Raw genomic sequence first — 20,875 nt, forward strand, 5'->3', positions numbered from 1 at the left:
GTTACTTGAAAACAAGTATTCTATGTTAAGAAACAGAAACTTGTATGGTGAAGATCTGAAATTAAGTATTTAAGTACATTTTAAAGCACCTGTGGATATTTATCCTGGAAAATAGATCTTTAGGGAACATGAAAACTGCTTTCATATACCTGAGGATATTATATGGAATGCAATTATATTTATTGAGTATCTCTAAAGTGTGGTAAAGATTGTTAGATCAAAAATTGTGTTGACTGTGAATTTTCTTACAATTACCTGTAAATGTACATACTGAATATTTATATACAGATGGCAATAGTATCACTGAGAAGTATTTAAACAGTGTTTTAGAGGAGGAGCATGCTGTATTGAAAGATAACTTTGTACAATTGCCTGCCATTGTTGCCACTGACAGTAAGTTATTGTCCTAGGAGGTGATTGCTACGTTCCACAGAGAATCATATTTCTTGGAGTAGATGAAAATGAAGCTTTAACTGAAGAGAAAGAAAGCACCATATCACAATGTTCAAATGCTAAAGGTAATGAGCCAGTCTATATTTTGATCCATTTGTGATTTGTATAGATAAGTTCAAAACGTAAAATTTGATTATATTATATAGTTGTAGAAACCAATACAAGAGGCAAGGTATTAAATAAAAATACACACCCAAATATACTGGATAGGAGTCAAGGTCCCTCAGTATCCAGTCCTGGCTCTATCACTAATTATTTGCCTGTGGAGCTTTATCTTTCTTACCTTCAGTTTCCTTATGGGAGAAACTGGCCTGTTGGACTACACAATTGCTGAGAGTCTTGCTAGCTCTAAAATTATTGGTTCTCTTCAATGGTTATATCCAGCCCTCTTTAATTTTTTTTTTCTCCAGCTTCTAATATTCAGTATGGTCGAATTTTCTTAGAAAGCTTTTGTGAAGATATATATACTGAGAAGAGCACTAATCTCATGCTGACTTCCCACTTTAGGATTATTACTAACTGTATCCTGAGAATAATCCAGAGATATGTTAATATTGTACATTCTCTATAGGTTTATGCTGCCTCTACCTTGCTAAGAATCCCCCAGCTGGGACCTTGGCTGGGCAGCTCTCTAAGCCACAGACAGGATAGCTGTCCTGTCATTAGAGGACTTCACGTATTCTCCATATAAGTGTTAACCAATTTTATCTACTGTCTTCTCCATCATTAAATAAATATTCTCAAAGACAGGGAAAGACACATGTGATCAAACTCTTCCTATGGAAAATGATATGTAAATCTCTTCTTCTCTCTTTTGTTCAGTCCATCAAAAAACACACCTCTAACTGCACAAATAACGGTAGCCATCATTCTCATGTGGCTGTTTACACTGAAGTTAATCAAAATTAAATACAATCTTAAAATTCAGTTTTTCAGTTGCACTAGCCATAATGCATGTGCTCAGTATTCACATGTGACCAGTGGCTATCGTTTCAGATGGCACAGATTTAGAATGTTCCATCACTGTAGCAAACTCTGTTGGATTGTTCTGCTCCAAAGCTTAGAACAAGTGAAGTGCTTTATAGATCTTCATCCTTGGTTTAAATTGGCATACTTGGAACTTCCCGGATGGCCCAGTGGCTAAGACTCTGTGCTCCCAATGCAGGGGCCTTGGGTTCAGTCCCTATATGCTGCATCAAAGATCCCATGTGCTGCTACTAAGACCAGGCTAGCCAAATAAATAAATGAAATCAGTAATTTTTTAAATTGGCACCTTTGATATAAAATTGATAGCCCCTTTTTAAAAAATTTTTTTGTATGGAGGTATTAAAAATATTGCCACAAATACATATTTACCTATTGAAGCTAATGACTGTATTTCAAATTTTTAATGTTTTGATACTGACAGATTTGGAGGACTCAATTTGATAACTAGGGAATTTCAGTGGTGGGTTCTAAAAATTAATATGCATATATATTTTTTAAAGAGCATAAATGAGCATGTAGTGCCCATCATATAATGCTTGCAAAGTGACATACCAACAGAAATACTTTTTAAAAAATTAATACTGACATTTTATTTTCTTAATTTGCTTTAAAAGATAACAAGGACAGCCCTCATCCAAAGCGTTCCCTAACTACCCGACTAGTACCTACAACGCATGTATTAAATGCTACTGAGAATATCAGTATGAAGTGCAGAGAGGACCTCTCTTCAAGTGAGACATTAGCTCTATCACTTTTTGGCCTTAGATATATTTGTCTTATCGTGGATTTGTTTTGCTTATTTGAAACAGAATTTTTAAAAAGAAAGAAAAAAGGATGGTTTGAAAATTATTCAGGAGTAAGAATTAAAGACACAATACTCTTCTACTAACTCTGACAATGAATTGTGATGTGGGTCCTAGTAAATTAAATACTTTCCCATTGGTTTAATTTAGATATTAAAATTGATAATATAATACTACGTTCTTAGAAGATTCATTAGTATGACATGTTAAATTTAACCTGTGGTGGGATTCATTGACAGATTTTTTCAATTATCTTTCAGATTATTTTTCTTGATTTCGCTTCTCCTTGCCATTTAGTACTCTAAGCCTCTTCTCTTGATACAATCAAGGCTCATGAATCTTCTTTCCCTCCCTCCTTCCTTCCTATTTCATTTATTGAACCCCTGTAATATTCTTCAACTCCAGGGGGCAACGAAGAGAACCATGATGGTTTACCTCAGAGGAGATTAGTTCAGTGACACTTGTGAAAAATATAGTTTCCAAATTCTAGGAAGGGGAGCATGCGAGTAAGGAATGGAGCACGATGTTTGTAGAGGAGGCAGTGAATCAGGGCTTTGCTGAAGGCTTCCTGCTTAGGCTGAAGATGGGAGCTAGGGCAAAGAGAGATTTATCAGCCCACTATAGAGAGCTAATGTAGTCTACATAGTGATTTTGATGTTCATTTTTACTCTGGAGAAATGTACCTTAGAATTTTTTGGAAAATTGAGCCTGCATATAAAATTTTCCATGTTAAAACAAGCAAACAAGAAGTGAATAATTTAGTAATATTAGCACTAACAAATTTTGATTATTGAGTCTTGTTTCACCAAACTATCCATGACCCCAACTTAGAACAATAAGGTAATATTCACTAAAAGTATTTTACACTAATCCAACTTCTTAAGAAGTAGTAGTTTTGGCTTAAAAAGTAAAGAAAGATTTATGTTCACAATGACAATTCTAAAACTACTAAAAATAACATAACCAGGTATATAATTATATTTGTATTGTAATTTTATGTTCTTTTAAAAGGATCCACATATTTCTTTGGATGAAAAGCTTTTTCCTCCAAAGGAATGTTACTTATTGAAAGTTTTCTCATCAGTGAATTTGATGAGAAAAATCAAGAGGGAATTTTTTTGGTACTTAAAAATAAATCACCCTTTGTTCTAGAAAGTAAAATATTAGGGTGGTACATTTTTCCCCCCTTGCTTGACGTGTGAATGCACAGATATGTAATTGGTACCTACAGTAATTTTCAGATGAAAGCATCTCCTTTAAAAACTGTAAAAACTTGTATCTTTAAGTGAATGATGTCCATCCAGTAATGAAGCCTCATTTTAAAGGTGTGAAAAAAAGAAAATGGATATATGATGAACCAAAGAACTTTCCTGGCCCAGGGATGCGGAGAGGTAACGTTCTCTATATTTGGTATTCCTGAATTATAATTTGAAAATAGATTAAATAATATTTTCTAGCCAACAAACAAGTCACTATCATGCACCATGTTATTTGAGATGTCATTTCCTATAAACCTAGTTCTTTTAGCTTACATTATCTTCCATCGTGCTATTAAACATTTAAAGTACAATGCATTAATTACAGGTGTGAAACCAGCTTGCATTATCCCTTGTTCCCTTTCCCCTTTCCTTTATTATAGCAGTGCAGCCTTCAAATCCCAAAAATAAAATGAGTTACCATCGGAATAATAAAAACAAAAATTCTGAGAATGCATCCTATATCCATGTTCAGAGAGGTGCTGTCAGAACTGTCTCATTGAATGCACCTCCCCATGGCAGGCCTACACACGGGTCCTACAATAAAGCTGATGTTAACAAGGGACCCAAATTCAACCTCTGTTCAGGTGAGATTCTACACTTACATGGGCTCTTGATTCATGTCTGTGATTTGCATCCCTGTGGGATGTCCTGATGGTCCAACTAATCTTAGCTGCTCCCCACCCCTTCTCTTTCCAGGCCATCACCATCATAACATCTTAGAAAACTAGTGAGACGATTTTTGTCCATGTGCAGGAGTACACATGATTTAAAGGATATTGGAGAGGACGTGTTAGGTGCAGATGGCTTGTCACTGACCTCCTCTAGAGTTTTGTCTCAGAGCACTGCACTTTGTTCCCCCTGGATGGCTTTATTTCACTCTTGAGGATTGTTTTTGAATGGTTGACATTTTCTTATTCCACCAACTGCATTGTTCTATTATCACTTTCTGGCTAGTGCTTTGGTTTTCCTTTAGGCTTTCATGATTACTTTCTGAAAAGGTTAGTTTGGGGGTTAACTGCAGTATTTTTGACAACTGCTCATCTCTCCCACCCATGTCCAGATTGCTTTTAAATCATTCCATCATGTAATAGGCCAAGTCATAGTGTATGTGTCAGGAAGTACAAGGCCTTGAGGGAGGAGGGAACCAGATTTCTTCTTTAATCCCTTGTCTCAGATGAATTTAGTTCTTTTAAAGCTGGGTTTTGGTTTTCTCAGTTTAACAAAAGGTCACTCAACTCCCTGTAATTTTGTTTGTATGTGCCTGTTTTTGCCTCTAGTCAGTGGAGTTCTGATTGTTGTATACTTCTTGAAGCACAAGTGAAAAACTCTGTCTCTCTCTTTGGTCCTCCTTTTACAATTTACATAGAAGCTAGCTTTTAAATTATTTTTTCTTCTGTTTGTTTTAGAATAGAATCATGTATGAATTTATATACATGATTATTTATATTTACTACTGTTGTTGTTGTTTAGTCGCTAAGTCATGTCCAACTCTTTTTGCGACCCCATGGACTGTAGCCTGCCAAGGTCCTCTGTCCATGGGATTTCCCAGGCAAGAATAAAGCCTTTTACTTCTATTATCATTTTTTTTTATTATTTTACTGTGAGTGGACATTTTTGTGAAGAATACAGTGACTATCAGACAGTTAGATGCGATTGTTTAGATTTGTATTTAAGGGGCCTCAGACCTTCCTTTCCTTCTTTCCTTCTCTCCTTCCTTTCTTTAGTCCTGCAAATATTAGCAGAATTATATGTAAAATCACAGTAAAGCCAGACAATGAAATATTTTGATCACATACGTATATCATACTTTAGCTTAGCCTCATGAGAGCAATTCTTATTTGAGGAACTGAACAGCCAGTTAAGAGATGTGTAACCATGGTCATTGATAACTTAAATGGTCTTAATAAGCTCACTTGTATCCCTGATTCCTTACCCTTGAAATGGTAAAATGAATTACTTAGAGACTAGCTTCACCTCTGAGAATAATAACTTTGAAATACGCCTGGAATATGATTTTAACATTATAAAATATTTAATTCCTGTTTCCTTATTATCTCAGATAAATATATGTCAACGTCATATAATGGTTCAGTGTGGCGAAAAAGAATTCCTTTTTCAAAAACATATTCAAAAAATGAAAAGATATATACAGGTAAATATTTACTAGTGGTTTTAATGTATCATATAACTCTAAAATGAATGACAAGTTTTAAGCTCAAGGAACATATTTTAGAAAATTTTCATGATATATATGAATATAATAACTTGGAGTTTAGAAGAGATCTCATCTACTAGCAATTTTTTTTTGCCTTTTATTTATGTATTTAATTGGAGGATAATTGCTTTACAATGCTGTGTTGGTTTAATTTTACCTTTTTTTAAATTGGGTTTTTCTTTGCTTATTTTTATTTTATCAGAAACCTTTTGATATATTTCTCTCCTTAGCCAGAAGCATAGTAGTTTCAGCAATTATATAATGTTAAGATGCATTCTTTGAATTACAAAGCAATATATAAGACCATATTTTGACACAAAATATTAAAGCCCTGCTATATCCTGGCTAGTGAGTACATAATGGCTAATGCAGGCTGACAGGGCAGCCTAAGTTGTAGTTTCCAGCCTGGGAGGTTCAAAGTGACTCTGGTCTCTATTTTGTGCTTTTTGCCCTGGGAGGGTATAGGGATTCTGGGTACCTCCTGAGGGTAAAGGTTTATAGTGTCTCCAACCTCAGGTTCCAGATGTGGTCCTTTTACTAAAACGCTTGGTGTCTTATCCCAGCTTATTCTGAGGCTGGCTCAGTAGGTTTGGAAGATCACACAGGATAAGCTGGTTTCAGTTACTTCTTAGAAACGTGAAACTTTCAGAAAAACTGCTAGGTAGAGAGTTCCTGCCTAAATCAGTAGCCTAGAACTTTCAGAATCATCTGAAATTCATAAAATATTATACAAGAGATTCCCAGAAAAATCAGAATATATCCAGACTAGAAACTGTATACTTCCCAAAATAAATACTTCTAAAGCAGTATTTCCCTATAAACTCTTCACTGCAACTGTGATGCAGTATGAAGACCTGTATATATATTTATAGGTCTTCCCTAGAGGCTCAGACAGTAAAAAAGAATCTGCCTGTGATGCAGGAGACCCGGGTTCTATCCCTGGGTTGGGAAGATCCCCTGAAGAAGGGAATGGCTACCCACTCCAGTATTCTTGCATGGAAAATTCCATGGATGGAGGAGGCTGGCAGGCTGCAGTCCGTGGGGTCACAAAGAGTTGGACATGACTGAGCAACTAACACTTTCATATATATTTATACTGGAGTCAATCACTTTTCTTTTTTTCCCATCTCTTCATCATATGTTACTATAACAGAATGCTACTGCAGTGCTATATGTTTATATTTCATCTTAAGTTCATGTAGGCTGCACTTAATTTTGTGAGCAAAGAAGTGAAAAGTCAGTGAAAATCCTAAATAAAACTACCAATTGTTGAGCCGTGTCTTTTTCTCCCATGATTTCCTTGTGGGTGGGATGTTTCCACCCCTGTCCCACGGACAGCTCCTATATTCCAACAGCCTTCACATACATAGTTAAACATGAATCACCAAAGGTTTTGGAGGGAAGAGGAGTCACTTCAGAATATGAAACACGTACCATCCCTGTATGTGACAGGGGAATGCAAGCTAACAAAACTGCTTTAATTTTTTCAATTTTGGAGAGCATAGAGGAAGGTATGTGAAACAGACAGCAAGAGAACAGAAACTTTGTGGAGCCAACTTACTCTGTACTAGTCTCTCCTCATCTTCCACCACCTCCAGCTCCACCAGGGTCCAGTGGTAGAAAAGTCAATGACAGAATTTCCCTTGAATTATCAGAGCACAGAGAGGACCTGCAGTGTACTTCTCAGATGCAACCTAGGGGGAAAAACTTTGGACAGAATTTCTCAATGCCCTCTGGTGATGTGGTTGCAGGGAGGGTAAATCTGTCTAATGCTAGAGGGTTGGAGACAGAGCCTCTTGAGATTGCCAAGCTCCAAGGTTGCTTGGGAGAGCATTACATATTCCTGTGAGTTTCAAGTGAGAGTGAGTTTCTGGGAGAGAGGACTCGTGGATGTACACAGAGTCTCCTGGCTGGGACTGAAGGGATAGCATCAGAAAGATGCCTTTGCGGTTGGGTTCTCTTCCAGGGGAGGACTCAGATGGAATCACACAGATTTCCAGGGAGTTGATTAGAAACCAGGCCATCACTCACTGATCAAACCCTTGTTACTTGAAGGATGGTCTGAGGGCCACCAGCAATAACATCACTTGGGAGCGTGTTAGAAATATGGAATATCTATCTCAGACTTACTGAATCAGTATGGCTGCACTTTAATGAGATTCCCCAGGTGATTAGGATACACATTACAGTTTGAGAAACCTTAGACTATGTTATCTGGGCACTGTTCCCCAGCATAGGACCCAGACCTTGTTGAAACCCAAGATTGTTGAGATGACATTCTTTTCCTAATGGTCACACAGCAGCAGCCATTGTCCCAAGTCCCAACCCTGCATGCATGTGTGCTAAGCCACTTCAGTCATGTCTCTTTGTGACCCCGTGGACTGTAACCCATCAGGCTCCTCTGTCCATGGGATTCTCCAGGCAAGAATACTGGAGTGGATTGCCATGCCCTCCTCTCGGGGGTCTTCCCAACCCAGGGATCGAACCCAAATCTCTTATGTTTCCTGCACTGACTGGGTAGATTCTTTACCATTAGCACAACCTGGGAAGCCCAGTCCCAACCCTAGAAATTAGGATAAACAGCAGGAAGGTAAGGAAGGGAAAAACAAAAACAAAACCAACCCTGGGAAAGAACTTCAAATTTGAATGTGATTGAAAGATACATGTGAAATAACTATGGAACCACTGAATTTGGACTAAGTTTATAGGCACAGGACTAGATAAATTTTCGACATCAGGCTGAATGAGAATTTAGAGTCAAGAAATCAAAAAGGCTTCTAACAAAATAAAATTAGTTTTCTTAGTTGCCTAAGGTTTGGCTGGGTAATGTGTAACCCCTAAACACTTCCCCTTTCCAGTTGTTGTTTTCCCTGGAATAGGGAGAGAAAGGTTAGCTTGTGTTTTCTTGCCTGCACTTCTTGCTAGGGCACAGTGGAGAGATCGCAGCATTTCCCAGTGGACAGATGGACTGTGGAGAGAGGAGGCAGAAAATATAAGCTGCCAGTAGTCTGTTCCCCTGAGGAATATCTGAGCGCCAAGGCCAGAGAAGTGTGAATGGGTGAGAGGAGCCCTTTGGGAAAATGTTTGTGGATGCTCTGAGGATAATGCAAGAGGAGAGGAAAATGTGTCTGTGAGAATCGAGGAAAGGAGCTGAAGGCAATTAGAGATGTATTGTCAGCCTTCCCTTGAGGCCACATGTCCTTTCCGATAGGGATATAGCTGGTTGACTGGAGGTGCCTGTCTGCACAGAAGGGAACATTCATTCTCTTCATTCTGGGTGCCCCATGGTGCAGCCTTCTGTATAGTAGTATTTCTATTCCTTTCCATCCTCCCCTTCATCTAAATTCAAGTCATAGCAAGCTTTGGAAAGAAGTGGAATTAATTTGAATGGTGTTCTGAAAATTTATGAATTAAAACAAGCTTAGTTTTTGTTTTGTCCTAAGATATATGGGACATAATTAACAAAAGAAATGCAAAATGTTTGTACCCTGAAGAATGCTGAAAAAGAAAGTAACTGAAATATGTTTTGTGTTTTATTATTAGAGCCAAGAAGAAATGGGAGCAAGTAAACCTGGAGGTTGAGAGAAGAGAAAAATGAGAAAAGAGAAAAGTGCCAGGAATCATCTGATTTACAATCAAAAATGAAAATTCAAAGAATGAGATACTCAAGTACTCCATACTATATACTGGATAGCCAAAGATGATAAAATGCAAATTCTGAAAATAAGATGCAGGAAGTACATTGTGCTCTTTCAAAACTGATAAAAATGCAAATTACAAACAGCTGCATGTGTATTTGTATAGGTCTGGAATTCATTCGATGCATTGCCACAAACATTTAATAAAATTTAAAAGTTTGACAATTAAGATCACTCTTTAATTGTAAACTAAGTTAGATTGCACAGATTGAGGAGTAAAATTGTGCCTTTGATCTCTGTTTTGCAATATTCTTTAAGGAAGAAACCTCATTTTCTTTCTTTACCTAGATTTTAACTGGGCCCTCTGTGATAGTTACAGATAAAATGTAAACAAATTCAGTGAAGTCCCAGGGTTACAGTGTGGTGATGAGTATGAGAGGAATTCTAATAGATATACACTTTGATGTGTTATAGAAAGAGACAAAGTCTGGTTTATCATTCAGGGCCGTTGCTGAACCATGTCTTTTAATTGGCAACTACAAAATCTACCTGCTGGAATGTGCTACGTTCAGAACTGAAAAACATATTTTCCTATCATGAAAACAAAAATTATATGATCATACTGGAGAAAAGGACTCATAAAAGAAAAAAAGTGAATTAATACAGGGTATCTCAAAAGTCTGAGTGAGCTTTTAAGGTTTCAGAAACTCCAGAAGTATAAATGCTTATGAATGTAAGAGAGAGACATCACTTGAAAACTTATTTCCATTTTGTTTGTGCTCGTTTATAATTGTGAATCTTGAATAAAAAAATTTTCTTATTTAAAAAATTTAATCTGCAGAGTGACTGAAACAAAAACTTGAAATTAAAAACTTATTCTTCAAACTTAAAATCAAGTATGAAAGCAATATAAATAATTAACCTTTCAAATGATATGTTGGCAAATTTGTAACATTTGTACTCCCATGTTTATGAAAGTTCAGAACTTCACTAAGACTTTGGAACCCCCTGTATTTGTATTGGCTTGTGTCTTATGGTTACTGGTAGCCTCTTGTTCAACATTTATTGGAGAAGAGAGGCAATCAGGACTCTTAGAAATATTTTATTTTTAAAACATTTTCTAAAATCACTGCAGATGGTGACTGCAGCCATAAAATTAAAAGGCGCTTATTTCTTGGAAGGAATGTTATGACCAACCTAGACAGCATATTAAAAAGCAAAGACATTACTTTGCCAACAAAGGTCCGTCTAGTCAAGGCTATGGTTTTTCCAGTGGTCATGTACGGATGTGAGAGTTGGACTATAAAAAAGCTGAAGAATTGATGCTTTTGAACTGTGGTGTTGAAGAAGACTCTTGAGAGTCCCTTGGATTGCAAGGAGATCCAACCAGTCCATCTTAAAGGAGATCAGTCCTGGGTGTTCATTGGAAGGACTGATGTTGAAGCTAAAACCACAATACTTTGTCCACCTGATGTGAAGAGCTGACTCACTTGAAAAGACCCTGATGCTGGGAAACATTGAGGGCAGGAGGAAAAGAGGATGACAGAGGATGAGATGGTTGGATGGCATCACCGACTCAATGGACATGGGTTTGAGTGGACTCCGGGAGTTGGTGATGGACAGGTAGGCCTGGTGTGCTGCGGTTCATGGAGTCGCAAAGAGTCGGACATGACTGAGCGACTGAACTGAACTGATGCTGTGATTCCAACTTGTGGAGTAATAAGTCCTAGTTTCTTTTAATGGAGCTATGTCTCCACATTTTCAAAAACTTGAGGATGTAGTCATTTTTTTTTTTTTTTACACATAGATATAAAAACTGGGCCAGCAAAATATCCTGGTAAGATAGACTTGAGAGGGAGATAAGAAAAGAGCTGAGTTGAAAAGCTGTCTATTAATTGATGGAGGAAGAAATGCTTATAGACTCTTAAGTGTACAAGTAGTGCTTTTAAGCTTAAATTCCATTGTGCCCCTGGTTGGGCAGTTGCTTTTTTGGCACATAAAAGAGCTTTGATGAATTTTACTGGTGTTCAATGATTCTATTCATTTCAAAATGCAATAATAATAAAAATAATTAAAATAGCTTTTATTGGAAATGTAGTATATTAGTTTGCTGAGGTCACTAAACACAGGCGGTGGTGGCGGGCCGGCGCACTAAGCGTGGCTGAGAGCTACCCCACATCCGAAGTCAGGGACAGTGGCCCAGAGTGCCAGGCTGCAACGGCGCAGGAACGGCCAGGAGGAGCCACCCGGCATCCGAGGTCAGGGCGGCAGCTGGGAGGAGCTACCCAGCCTCCGAGGCCAGTGGCGGCAGGGAGGAGACACCCCACGTCCGACGTCAGGGGTGGCCAGGAGAAGCCTCCTCGCACCCGAGGCCAGGGGCGGTGACCCTGAGGAGCCACCCCGAGCCCGAGGCCAGGGGCGGCGGCTGGGAGGAGCCACCCAAGGAGCAGTGGCTGCGCAGGCACAGGAGGGCCTAGACGAGCTATCCCACGTTGAAGGTCAGGAACAGCGTCGGTAAGGAGATACCCCTCATCCCAGGTAAGGAGCAGCGGCTGTGCTTTGCTGGAGCAGCCTTGAAGAGATACCCCATGCCCAAGGTAAGAGAAACCCAAGTAAGATGGTAGGTGTTGCAAGAGGGCATCAGAGGGCAGACACACTGAAACCATACTCACAGAAAACTAGTCAATCTAATCACACTAGGATCACAGCCTTGTCTAACTCAATGAAACCAAGCCATGCCTGTGGGGCAACCCAAGACGGGTGGGTCATGATGGAGAGGTCTGACAGAATGTGGTCCACTGGAGAAGGGAATGGCAAGCCACTTCAGTATTCTTACCTTGAGAAACCCATAAACAGTATGAAAAGGCAAAATGATAGGATACTGAAAGAGGAACTCCCCAGGTCAGTAGGTGCCCAGTATGCTACTGGAGATCAGTGGAGAAATAACTCCAGAAAGAATGAAGGGATGGAGCCAAAGCAAAAACAATACCCAGTTGTGGATGTGACTGGTGATAGAAGCAAGGTCCAATGCTGTAAAGAGCAGTATTGCATAGGAACCTGGAATGTAAGGTCGATGAATCAAGGCAAATTGGAAGTGGTCAAACAAGAGATGGCAAGAGTGAATGTCAACATTCTAGAAATCAGCGAACTAAAATGGACTGGAATGGGTGAATTTAACTCAGATGACCATTGTATCTACTACTGTGGGCAGGAATCCCTCAGAAGAAATGGAGTAGCCGTCATGGTCAACAAAAGAGTCCAAAATGCAGTACTTGGATGCAATCTCAAAAACGACAGAATGATCTCTGTTCATCTCCAAGGCAAACCATTCAATATCACAGTTATCCAAGTCTATGCCCCAACCAGTAACGCTGAAGAAACTGAAGTTGAACGGTTTTATGAAGACCTACAAGACCTTGTAGAACTAACACCCAAAAAAGATGTCCTTTTCATTATAGGGGACTGGAATGCAAAAGTAGGAAGTCAAGAAACACCTGGAGTAACAGGCAAATTTGGCCTTGGAATGCAGAATGAAGCAGGGCAAAGACTAATAGAGTTTTGCCAAGAAAATGCACTGGTCATAGCAAACACCCTCTTCCAACAACACAAGAGAAGGCTCTACACATGGACATCACCAGATGGTCAACACCGAAATCAGATTGATTATATTCTTTGCAGGCAAAGATGGAGAAGCTCTATACAGTCAACAAAAATGAGACCAGGAGCTGACTGTGGCTCAGATCATGAACTCCTTATGACCAAATTCAGACTTAAATTGAAGAAAGTAGGGAAAACCGCTAGACCATTCAGGTATGACCTAAATCAAATCCCTTCTGATTATACAGTGGAAGTGAGAAATAGATTTAAGGGCCTAGATCTGATAGGTAGAGTGCCTGATGAACTATGGAATGAGGTTCGTGACATTGTACATGAGACAGGGATAAAGACCATCCCCATGGAAAAGAAATGCAAAAAAGCAAAATGGCTGTCTGGGGAGGCCTTACAAATAGCTGTGAAGAGAAGAGAGGTGAAAAGCAAAGGAGAAAAGAAAAGATATAAGCATCTGAATGCAGAGTTCCAAAGAATAGCAAGAAGAGAGAAGACAGCCTTCTTCAGTGATCAATGCAAGGAAATAGAGGAAAACAACAGAATGGGAAAGACTAGAGATCTCTTCAAGAAAATTAGAGACACCAAGGGAAGATTTCATGCAAAGATGGGCTCGATAAAGGACAGAAATGGTATGGACCTAACAGAAGCAGAAGATATTAAGAAGAGGTGGCAAGAATACACGGAAGAACTGTACAAAAAAGATCTTCACGACCCAGATAATCATGAAGATGTGATCCCTAATCTAGAGCCAGACATCTTGGAATGTGAAGTCGTGGGCCTTAGAAAGCATCACTACGAACAAAGCTAGTGGAGGTGATGGAATTCCAGTTGAGCTGATTCAAATCCTGAAAGATGATGCTGTGAAAGTGCTGCACTCAATATGCCAGCAAATTTGGAAAACTCAGCAGTGGCCACAGGACTGGAAAAGGTCAGTTTTCATTCCGATCCAAAGAAAGGCAATGCCAAAGAATGCTCAAACTCCTGCACAATTGTACTCATCTCACACGCTAGTAAAGTAATACTCAAAATTCTCCAAGCCAGGCTTCAGCAATACGTGAACCATGGACTCCCTGATGTTCAAGCTGGTTTTAGAAAAGGCAGAGGAACCAGAGATCCAATTGCCAACATCTGCTGGATCATGGAAAAAGCAAGAGAGTTCCAGAAAAACATCTATTTCTGCTTTATTGACTATGCCAAAGCCTTTGACTGTGTGGTTCACAATCAACTGTGGAAAATTCTGAGAGAGATGGGAATACCAGACCACCTGACCTGCCTCTTGAGAAATCTGTATGCAGGTCAGGAAGCAACAGTTAGAACTGGGCATGGAACAACCGACTGGTTCCAAATAGGAAAAGGAGTACGTCAAGGCTGTATATTGTCACCCTGCTTATTTAACTTATATGCAGAGTGCGGGGGGTGCTCCACAGAAAGAGAGAGGCAGTGGAACTTCCCTCAGCAGAGCCGAGGGGTCCCGAGGAGTGGTGAGCCTGCTGTCCGCCAACCCAGCCCCTTGGTGAGCGAGAGACAATCAGACGTGACAGGGGTTCCGTCTAAGCAGTTCTGCTTTATTGTTGTAAGCTCTTGGTTTATAAAGGCAAGCGGGGGGCGGGGGGTTTGCGAGGGACTTTCCATAGTTGCACCAATCACATTAAAGGTCAAATCGTCAATTGCCATCATTATAACAGGAGTCTATGGTGATCACGCGCTGTCTACGTGCACGGAAATCAAGAGAGCCAATCAAAAGTTTTGACAAACAACTTAGGCCGTGCCCTCATCTCTTCTGCCAGGTGCCATCTGAGCTCTAAACTGCTAAAGCTAGCCCTTCTTTTTAAGGTTTCCCATTTAGGGCCCCACAGCAGAGCACATCATGAGAAAAGCTGGACTGGAAGAAACATAAGCTGGAATCAAGATTGCCAGGAGAAATATCAATAACCTCAGATATGCAGATGACACCACCCTTATGGCAGAAAGTGAAGAGGAACTCAAAAGCCTCTTGATGAAAGTGAAAGAAAAGAATGAAAAAGTTGGCTTAAAGCTCAACATTCAGAAAACGAAGATCATGGCATCTGGTCCCATCACTTCATGGGAAATAGATGGGAAACGGTGGAAACAGTGTCAGACTTTATTTTGGGGGGCTTCAACATCACTGCAGTTGGTGACTGCAGCCATGAAATTAAAAGACGCTTACTCCTTGGAAGAAAAGTTATGACCAACCTAGATAGCATATTCAAAACCAGAGACATTACTTTGCCGACTAAGGTCCATCTAGTCAGGGCTATGGTTTTTCCTGTAGTCATGTATGGATGTGAGAGTTGGACTGTGAAGAAGGCTGAGTGCCGAAGAATTGATGCTTTTGAACTGTGGTGTTGGAAAAGACTCTTGAGAGTCCCTTGGACTGCAAGGAGATCCAACCAGCCCATTCTGAAGGAGATCAGCCCTGGGATTTCTTTGGAAGGAATGATGCTAAAGCTGAAGCTCCAGTACTTTGGCCACCTCATGCGAAGAGTTGACTCATTGGAAAAGAGTCTGATGCTGGGAGGGATTGGGGGCAGGAGGAGAAGGGGACAACAGAGGATGAGATGGCTGGATGGCAACACCGACTCAATGGACGTGAGTCTGAATGAACTCCGGGAGATGGTGATGGACAGGGAGGCCTGGTGTGCTGCGATTCATGGGGTCGCAAAGATTCGGACACGACCGAGTGACTGAACTGAACTGAACTGAACTGGTACATCCTCACGTACCACACACTGTACTTTAGGAGCCTGCTGGGACTTGAGTCTAGTTATAGATGGAGTAGCAAAGAGGTGTCGTGAGGGTGGATCCTGAGAGAATCAGCATATTTGGCATGGAAACTATCTCAAGGTTAATTTCAGATGGGGGTGGAAAGGCTGCTTCTACTGTGGGGTAGAGAGACTGCTTCTACCGGCAAAGAAGATATCAAAATTTATGGGCTCCATGTTCCTAGCTTCATCAGAGTCTTCCTACATATTCCAATTTCAATTTTCAGGATTATGTTCCTTCCCAATCAATGCCATCATTGTAACAGTAAATAACCTCTGAGCCTGGGAACTCAAGTTGCACTGTATTAATTCAATCATAACAATTCAGTCACTTTAGGATGAAATTTTGGGTCTGTTTTCCAGCACTCTCAACACTGTGCCTGTGAGCAATAGAACATTCATTCAGGGCAAACATAGAACTTTTCTGGTCATTTATTGATGTATGAGCTAGGAATTTACATTTACGTAAATTAAAAATGGACCACCTGACCTGCCTCTTGAGAAACCTATATGCAGGTCAGGAAGCAACAGTTAGAACTGAACATGGAACAACAGACTGGTTCCAAATAGAGAAAGGAGTACGTCAAGGCTGTATATTGTCACCCTGCTTATTTAACTCATATGCAGACTACATCATGAGAAACACTGGGCTGGAAGAGGCACAAGCTGGAATCAAGATTGCCTGAAGAAATATCAATAACCTCAGATATGCAGATGACACCACCCTTATGGCAGAAAGTGAAGAGGAACTCAAAAGCCTCTTGATGAAAGTGAAAGAGGAGAATGAAAAAGTTGGCTTAAAGCTCAACATTCAGAAAATGAAGATCATGGCATCTGGTCCCATCACGTCATGGGAAATAGATGGGGAAACAGTGGAAACAGTGTCAGACTTTATTTTGAGGGGCTCCAAAATCACTGCAGATGGTGACTGCAGCCATGAAATCAAAAGACACTTACTCCTTGGAAGGAAAGTTATGACCAACCTAGACAGCATATTGAAAAGCAGAGACATTACTTTGCCAACTAAGGTCCGTCTTGTCAAGACTATGGTTTTTCCCTAGGTCATGTATGGATGTAAGAGTTGGACTGTGAAGAAAGCTGAGCACGGACGAATTGATGCTTTTGAACTGTGGTGTTGGAAAAGACTCTTGAGAGTTCCTTGGACTGCAAGGAGATCCAACCAGTCCATTCTGAAGGAGATCAGCCCTGGGATTTCTTTGGAAGGAATGATGCTAAAGCTGAAACTCCAGTTCTTTGGCCACCTCATGCAAAAAGCTGACTCATTGGAAAAGAGTCTGATGCTGGGAGGGATTGGGGGCAGGAGGAGAAGGGGACGACAGAGGATGAGATGGCTGGATGGTATCACTGACTCGATGGACATGAGTTTGAGTGAACTCTGGGAGTTGGTGATCGACAGGGAGGCCTGGCATGCTGCAATTCATGGGGTCGCAAAGAGTCAGACACGACTGACTGACTGGACAGTAATCAAGCACATATATATCAAATCTTAGTAAAAGATTACTGCTGATCACAAAGAACAAGTATCTCACAATGATTTTAGAGCTTTCCTATGTATGGGAAGATGCACAAATCTGGGATTATTGAAGTTCTTCCTGAGATGTTTAACTATCCAATTCGTCTGTTTATTCCAAAGCTCAGCATGTCTCATCCTGTTTTCTCCATCCTGAATTCCTCTCAGGGCATGCTGTGTCAGTGCACAAATGCAGTGGGTTGTGATTTAACCCTTAATATGACTACTCCGTGTTCCTAGGGGGCAGGAGGAGAAGGGGACGACAGAGGATGAGATGGCTGGATGGCAACACCGGCTCGATGGACCGGTGTTTGAGTGAACTTCGGGAGTTGGTGATTGACAGGGAGGTCTGGCATGCTACAATTCATGGCGTCACAAAGAGTCAGACACGACTGAGCGACTGAACTGAGCTGAAATATCCAAATTCCTGAGCTCATTTTTTTTTTCTTTTGTTCAGGGACATTAGGAGCAATCAGCCAATCTCATATTTGTTAGGTTGACAAAAATGTTTGAAAGTATCATATACATAGTCACATGGACCCTTGCCCTACCTAGGTATTTGATAATGACTATCCAGTGGTGATATTTTTGCATATTCTATTGCCACATCACACCAGGAGCTAGCAGTGCTTTACTTACTGCTAGAAACAGAATAATCAGTGTCTTCAAAACTAATCAGATTAGAGATCCAAGGGCAGAAAACCAAGGAACAATTCAGAAAATTCATCCTTATGTTCCCATACAGCCACTCTTAGAACCAAAATTTTGATTAGTATTTTCTAGAGAAACATAACCAACAGGGGGTGTGTGTGTATATAGAAAAGAGAAAGAGATTAGTTTAAATAGTTGATTCATGAATGGGCAAAACTTTTGTGCATAAATCTATAAAACATTAATGAAAGTTATTAATAACACCTAAGAAAATAAATAACATTCTAGACCAGGATCATGGATAAACAAACACAATATATTAAAAAATGTCAATTGTCTACAAATTTGATCTAGTCATGATATCATTTGAACCAAAATTCTAACAGGTTTTTTCATGAAACTTGTCAAGCTTATTCTGAAATTAATATGAAATTCCAAAGCCTTAAGAATAACTAAGATACTACCAACTGAGAAAAGTAAAGTTTGGGGCTTTACCTGTCATATATTTAGATTTTCTCTAAAGCTTTCTAATATTATAAAACTATATTTTATACCTGAAGCAGCATAGTGTTGACATTATTATGATATTTGAGGCAAAATTAAAGAGAATAGAGAACCTAGAAAACCAACCTACATATCTATGTCAATCTGATATATGGCAAAAACGGTCCTGTAGATCAGTTGAAGAAGAAGAGGTTATTAAATAAATGTTTTGGGAAATTGAGTATCCCTAAAGAAAAAAAAAGACAATGGATCCCTAATCTTACACAGAAAATAAATTTCAAATGACTCAAATACAATGTCACAGGCAAAATTTAAACTCTGCAAAAAATACTTGTTGAATGAATACATGAATCTTAGAATATTTAGAATGTACCACTAAATGAAAAGTTTGTTAAGCTTCTATTTACTGCTATGCTTGCCAATATTTGGGTAAAGGAAAGAAGGCAGGAAGAGGAACAGGCAAGCATGTTCAACTCTTAAAGCAGCAAGAACACGCTAGGTATACTTTCCAAATAAACAAGGGCACATTTAGAAAAACTAGGCATCAGTACTCTTGCATTTATCACCTAAGAGGCTGTGTTTTACTTCTCTTCTTATTTAAAACTCTTCATTTCTTTGATGTCGATAACTTCTTACCATATGACTATTATACATTTTAATCTAAATTCTCTTAGATTTACTTGAGGGATCCAAATAGCTTGTTTTTCATTCTAATCTTAGTATATATCTATTCTATCTTTAAAGACAGTTTTCTATAGACAGGCTTTCTTTCAAAAATACTTTCTGGACCCTTTTACTAGAGACTGCCATTTGGCCTGGAAATCAATTTTTTTAACTTATAATTATTTTGTCACAAACTGGAGACTAAACTGCCTGAAAAATAAAAACCACAACTTCTACTTTCCTCCTGAAAAACTCAGAAGAACAATTTGTACCTTTTGAAAGCTAATCAAAACCGATCATCCACAATAAGGCTGGGAGAATTTTCATTTCAATTCAGTCTGCTTTGGGTTTGCTTTGGAAGGCAGTGTTTGTGGAGATAATTGCTCCTATTGCCAACTTGATATTTATGTTCTTCCCCCCAGGGAAAGACTGCAATAGAACAAATTAAGGGTGATTATCAAGGAGAGTAGGTAATTGCCAAGGAGTTCAATAAATTCACATGGGCTTTGGAACCAGAGGACATTTTCAGGCTCCTGGCTTTGCCTTTTGCTAGTTGTTTTACCTGGGAGAAAATATTTAGTCTCTTTGTGCATAAATTCCCTCACTTGTAGTAATAACACCTTTCTGATAGGGTTGTTTTGGGCATTAGAGATCATACATGAAATGCCACGAGTTCTGTCTGGGATAGAGGAGATTTTCAGGGCTTCCCAGATGGTGTTAGTGGTGAAGAACCCACCTGCTAAAGCAGGAGACATAAGATGCAGGTTCGATCCTTGAGTCAGGAAGATCCCCTGGAAGAGGGCATGGCAATCCACTCCAGTATTCTTGCCTGGAGAATCTCACAGACAAAGGAGCCTGGTGGGTTACAGTGCATAGAATCACGAAGAGGTGAACACAACTGAAGCAGCTTATCATGCAGGCAGAGGAGGCTTTCAACAAAGGATACTCATTTATTATTATTGGAAGTTATCTGACAGGTTATCACTACTTGTTGATCAATGTAATACAAATAATGTGACCATACTCTCAGGACTTAACCTGATGTCTTCTTTGCCTGATATTGAGCATCGACCATTTCTGAAAGAGATGGGAATACCAGACCACCTGACCTGCCTCTTGAGAAACCTATATGCAGGTCAGGAAGCAACAGTTAGAACTGGACATGGAACAACAGACTGGTTCCAAATAGGAAAAGGAGTACATCAAGGCTGTATATTGTCACCCTGCTTATTTAATTTCTATGCAGAGCACATCATGAGAAACGCTGGGCTGGAAGAAGCACAACCTGGAATCAAGATTGCCGGAAGAAATATCAATAACCTCAGATATGCAGATGACACCACCCTTATGGCAGAAAGTGAAGAGGAGCTAAAAAGCCTCTTGATGAAAGTGAAAGAGGAGAGTCAAAAAGTTGGCTTAAAGCTCAACATTCAGAAAATGAAGATCATGGCATCTGGTCCCATCACTTCATGGGAAATAGATGAGGAAACAGTGGAAACCATGTCAGACTTTATTTTGGGGGCTCCAAAATCACTGCAGATGGTGACTGCAGCCATGAAATGAAAAGACACTCCTCAGAAGGAAAGTTATGACCAACCTAGATAGCATATTCAAAAGCAGAGACATTACTTTGCCAACAAAGGTCCATCTAGTCAAGGCTATGGTTTTTCCTGGGGTCATGTATGGATGTGAGAGTTGAACTGTGAAGAAAGCTGAGCACTGAAGAATTGATGCTTTTGAACTGTGGTGTTGGAGAAGACTCTTGAGAGTCCCTTGGAC

General features: G+C 39.7%; 1 protein-coding gene across 1 annotated transcript in view; it reads left to right on the forward strand.

The window, feature by feature from the left end:
- CUNH12orf50 (chromosome unknown C12orf50 homolog) overlaps window positions 1–9,543 on the forward strand; it is a 28,892-nt gene extending 19,349 nt beyond the window's left edge. The window contains exons 8-13 of the mRNA XM_040234469.1: window positions 411–529; window positions 2,063–2,171; window positions 3,530–3,634; window positions 3,883–4,086; window positions 5,562–5,654; window positions 9,261–9,543. Of these exons, the coding sequence (XP_040090403.1) occupies window positions 411–529; window positions 2,063–2,171; window positions 3,530–3,634; window positions 3,883–4,086; window positions 5,562–5,654; window positions 9,261–9,286 (656 nt within the window). The 3' untranslated portion in view covers window positions 9,287–9,543. The remainder of the gene's footprint in view (window positions 1–410; window positions 530–2,062; window positions 2,172–3,529; window positions 3,635–3,882; window positions 4,087–5,561; window positions 5,655–9,260) is intronic.
- Window positions 9,544–20,875: the final 11,332 nt, after the last annotated feature.

The sequence above is a fragment of the Oryx dammah genome, unplaced genomic scaffold (genome assembly GCF_014754425.2).
Source record: "Oryx dammah isolate SB20612 unplaced genomic scaffold, SCBI_Odam_1.1 HiC_scaffold_29, whole genome shotgun sequence".
NCBI classification, from domain to species: domain Eukaryota; kingdom Metazoa; phylum Chordata; class Mammalia; order Artiodactyla; family Bovidae; genus Oryx; species Oryx dammah.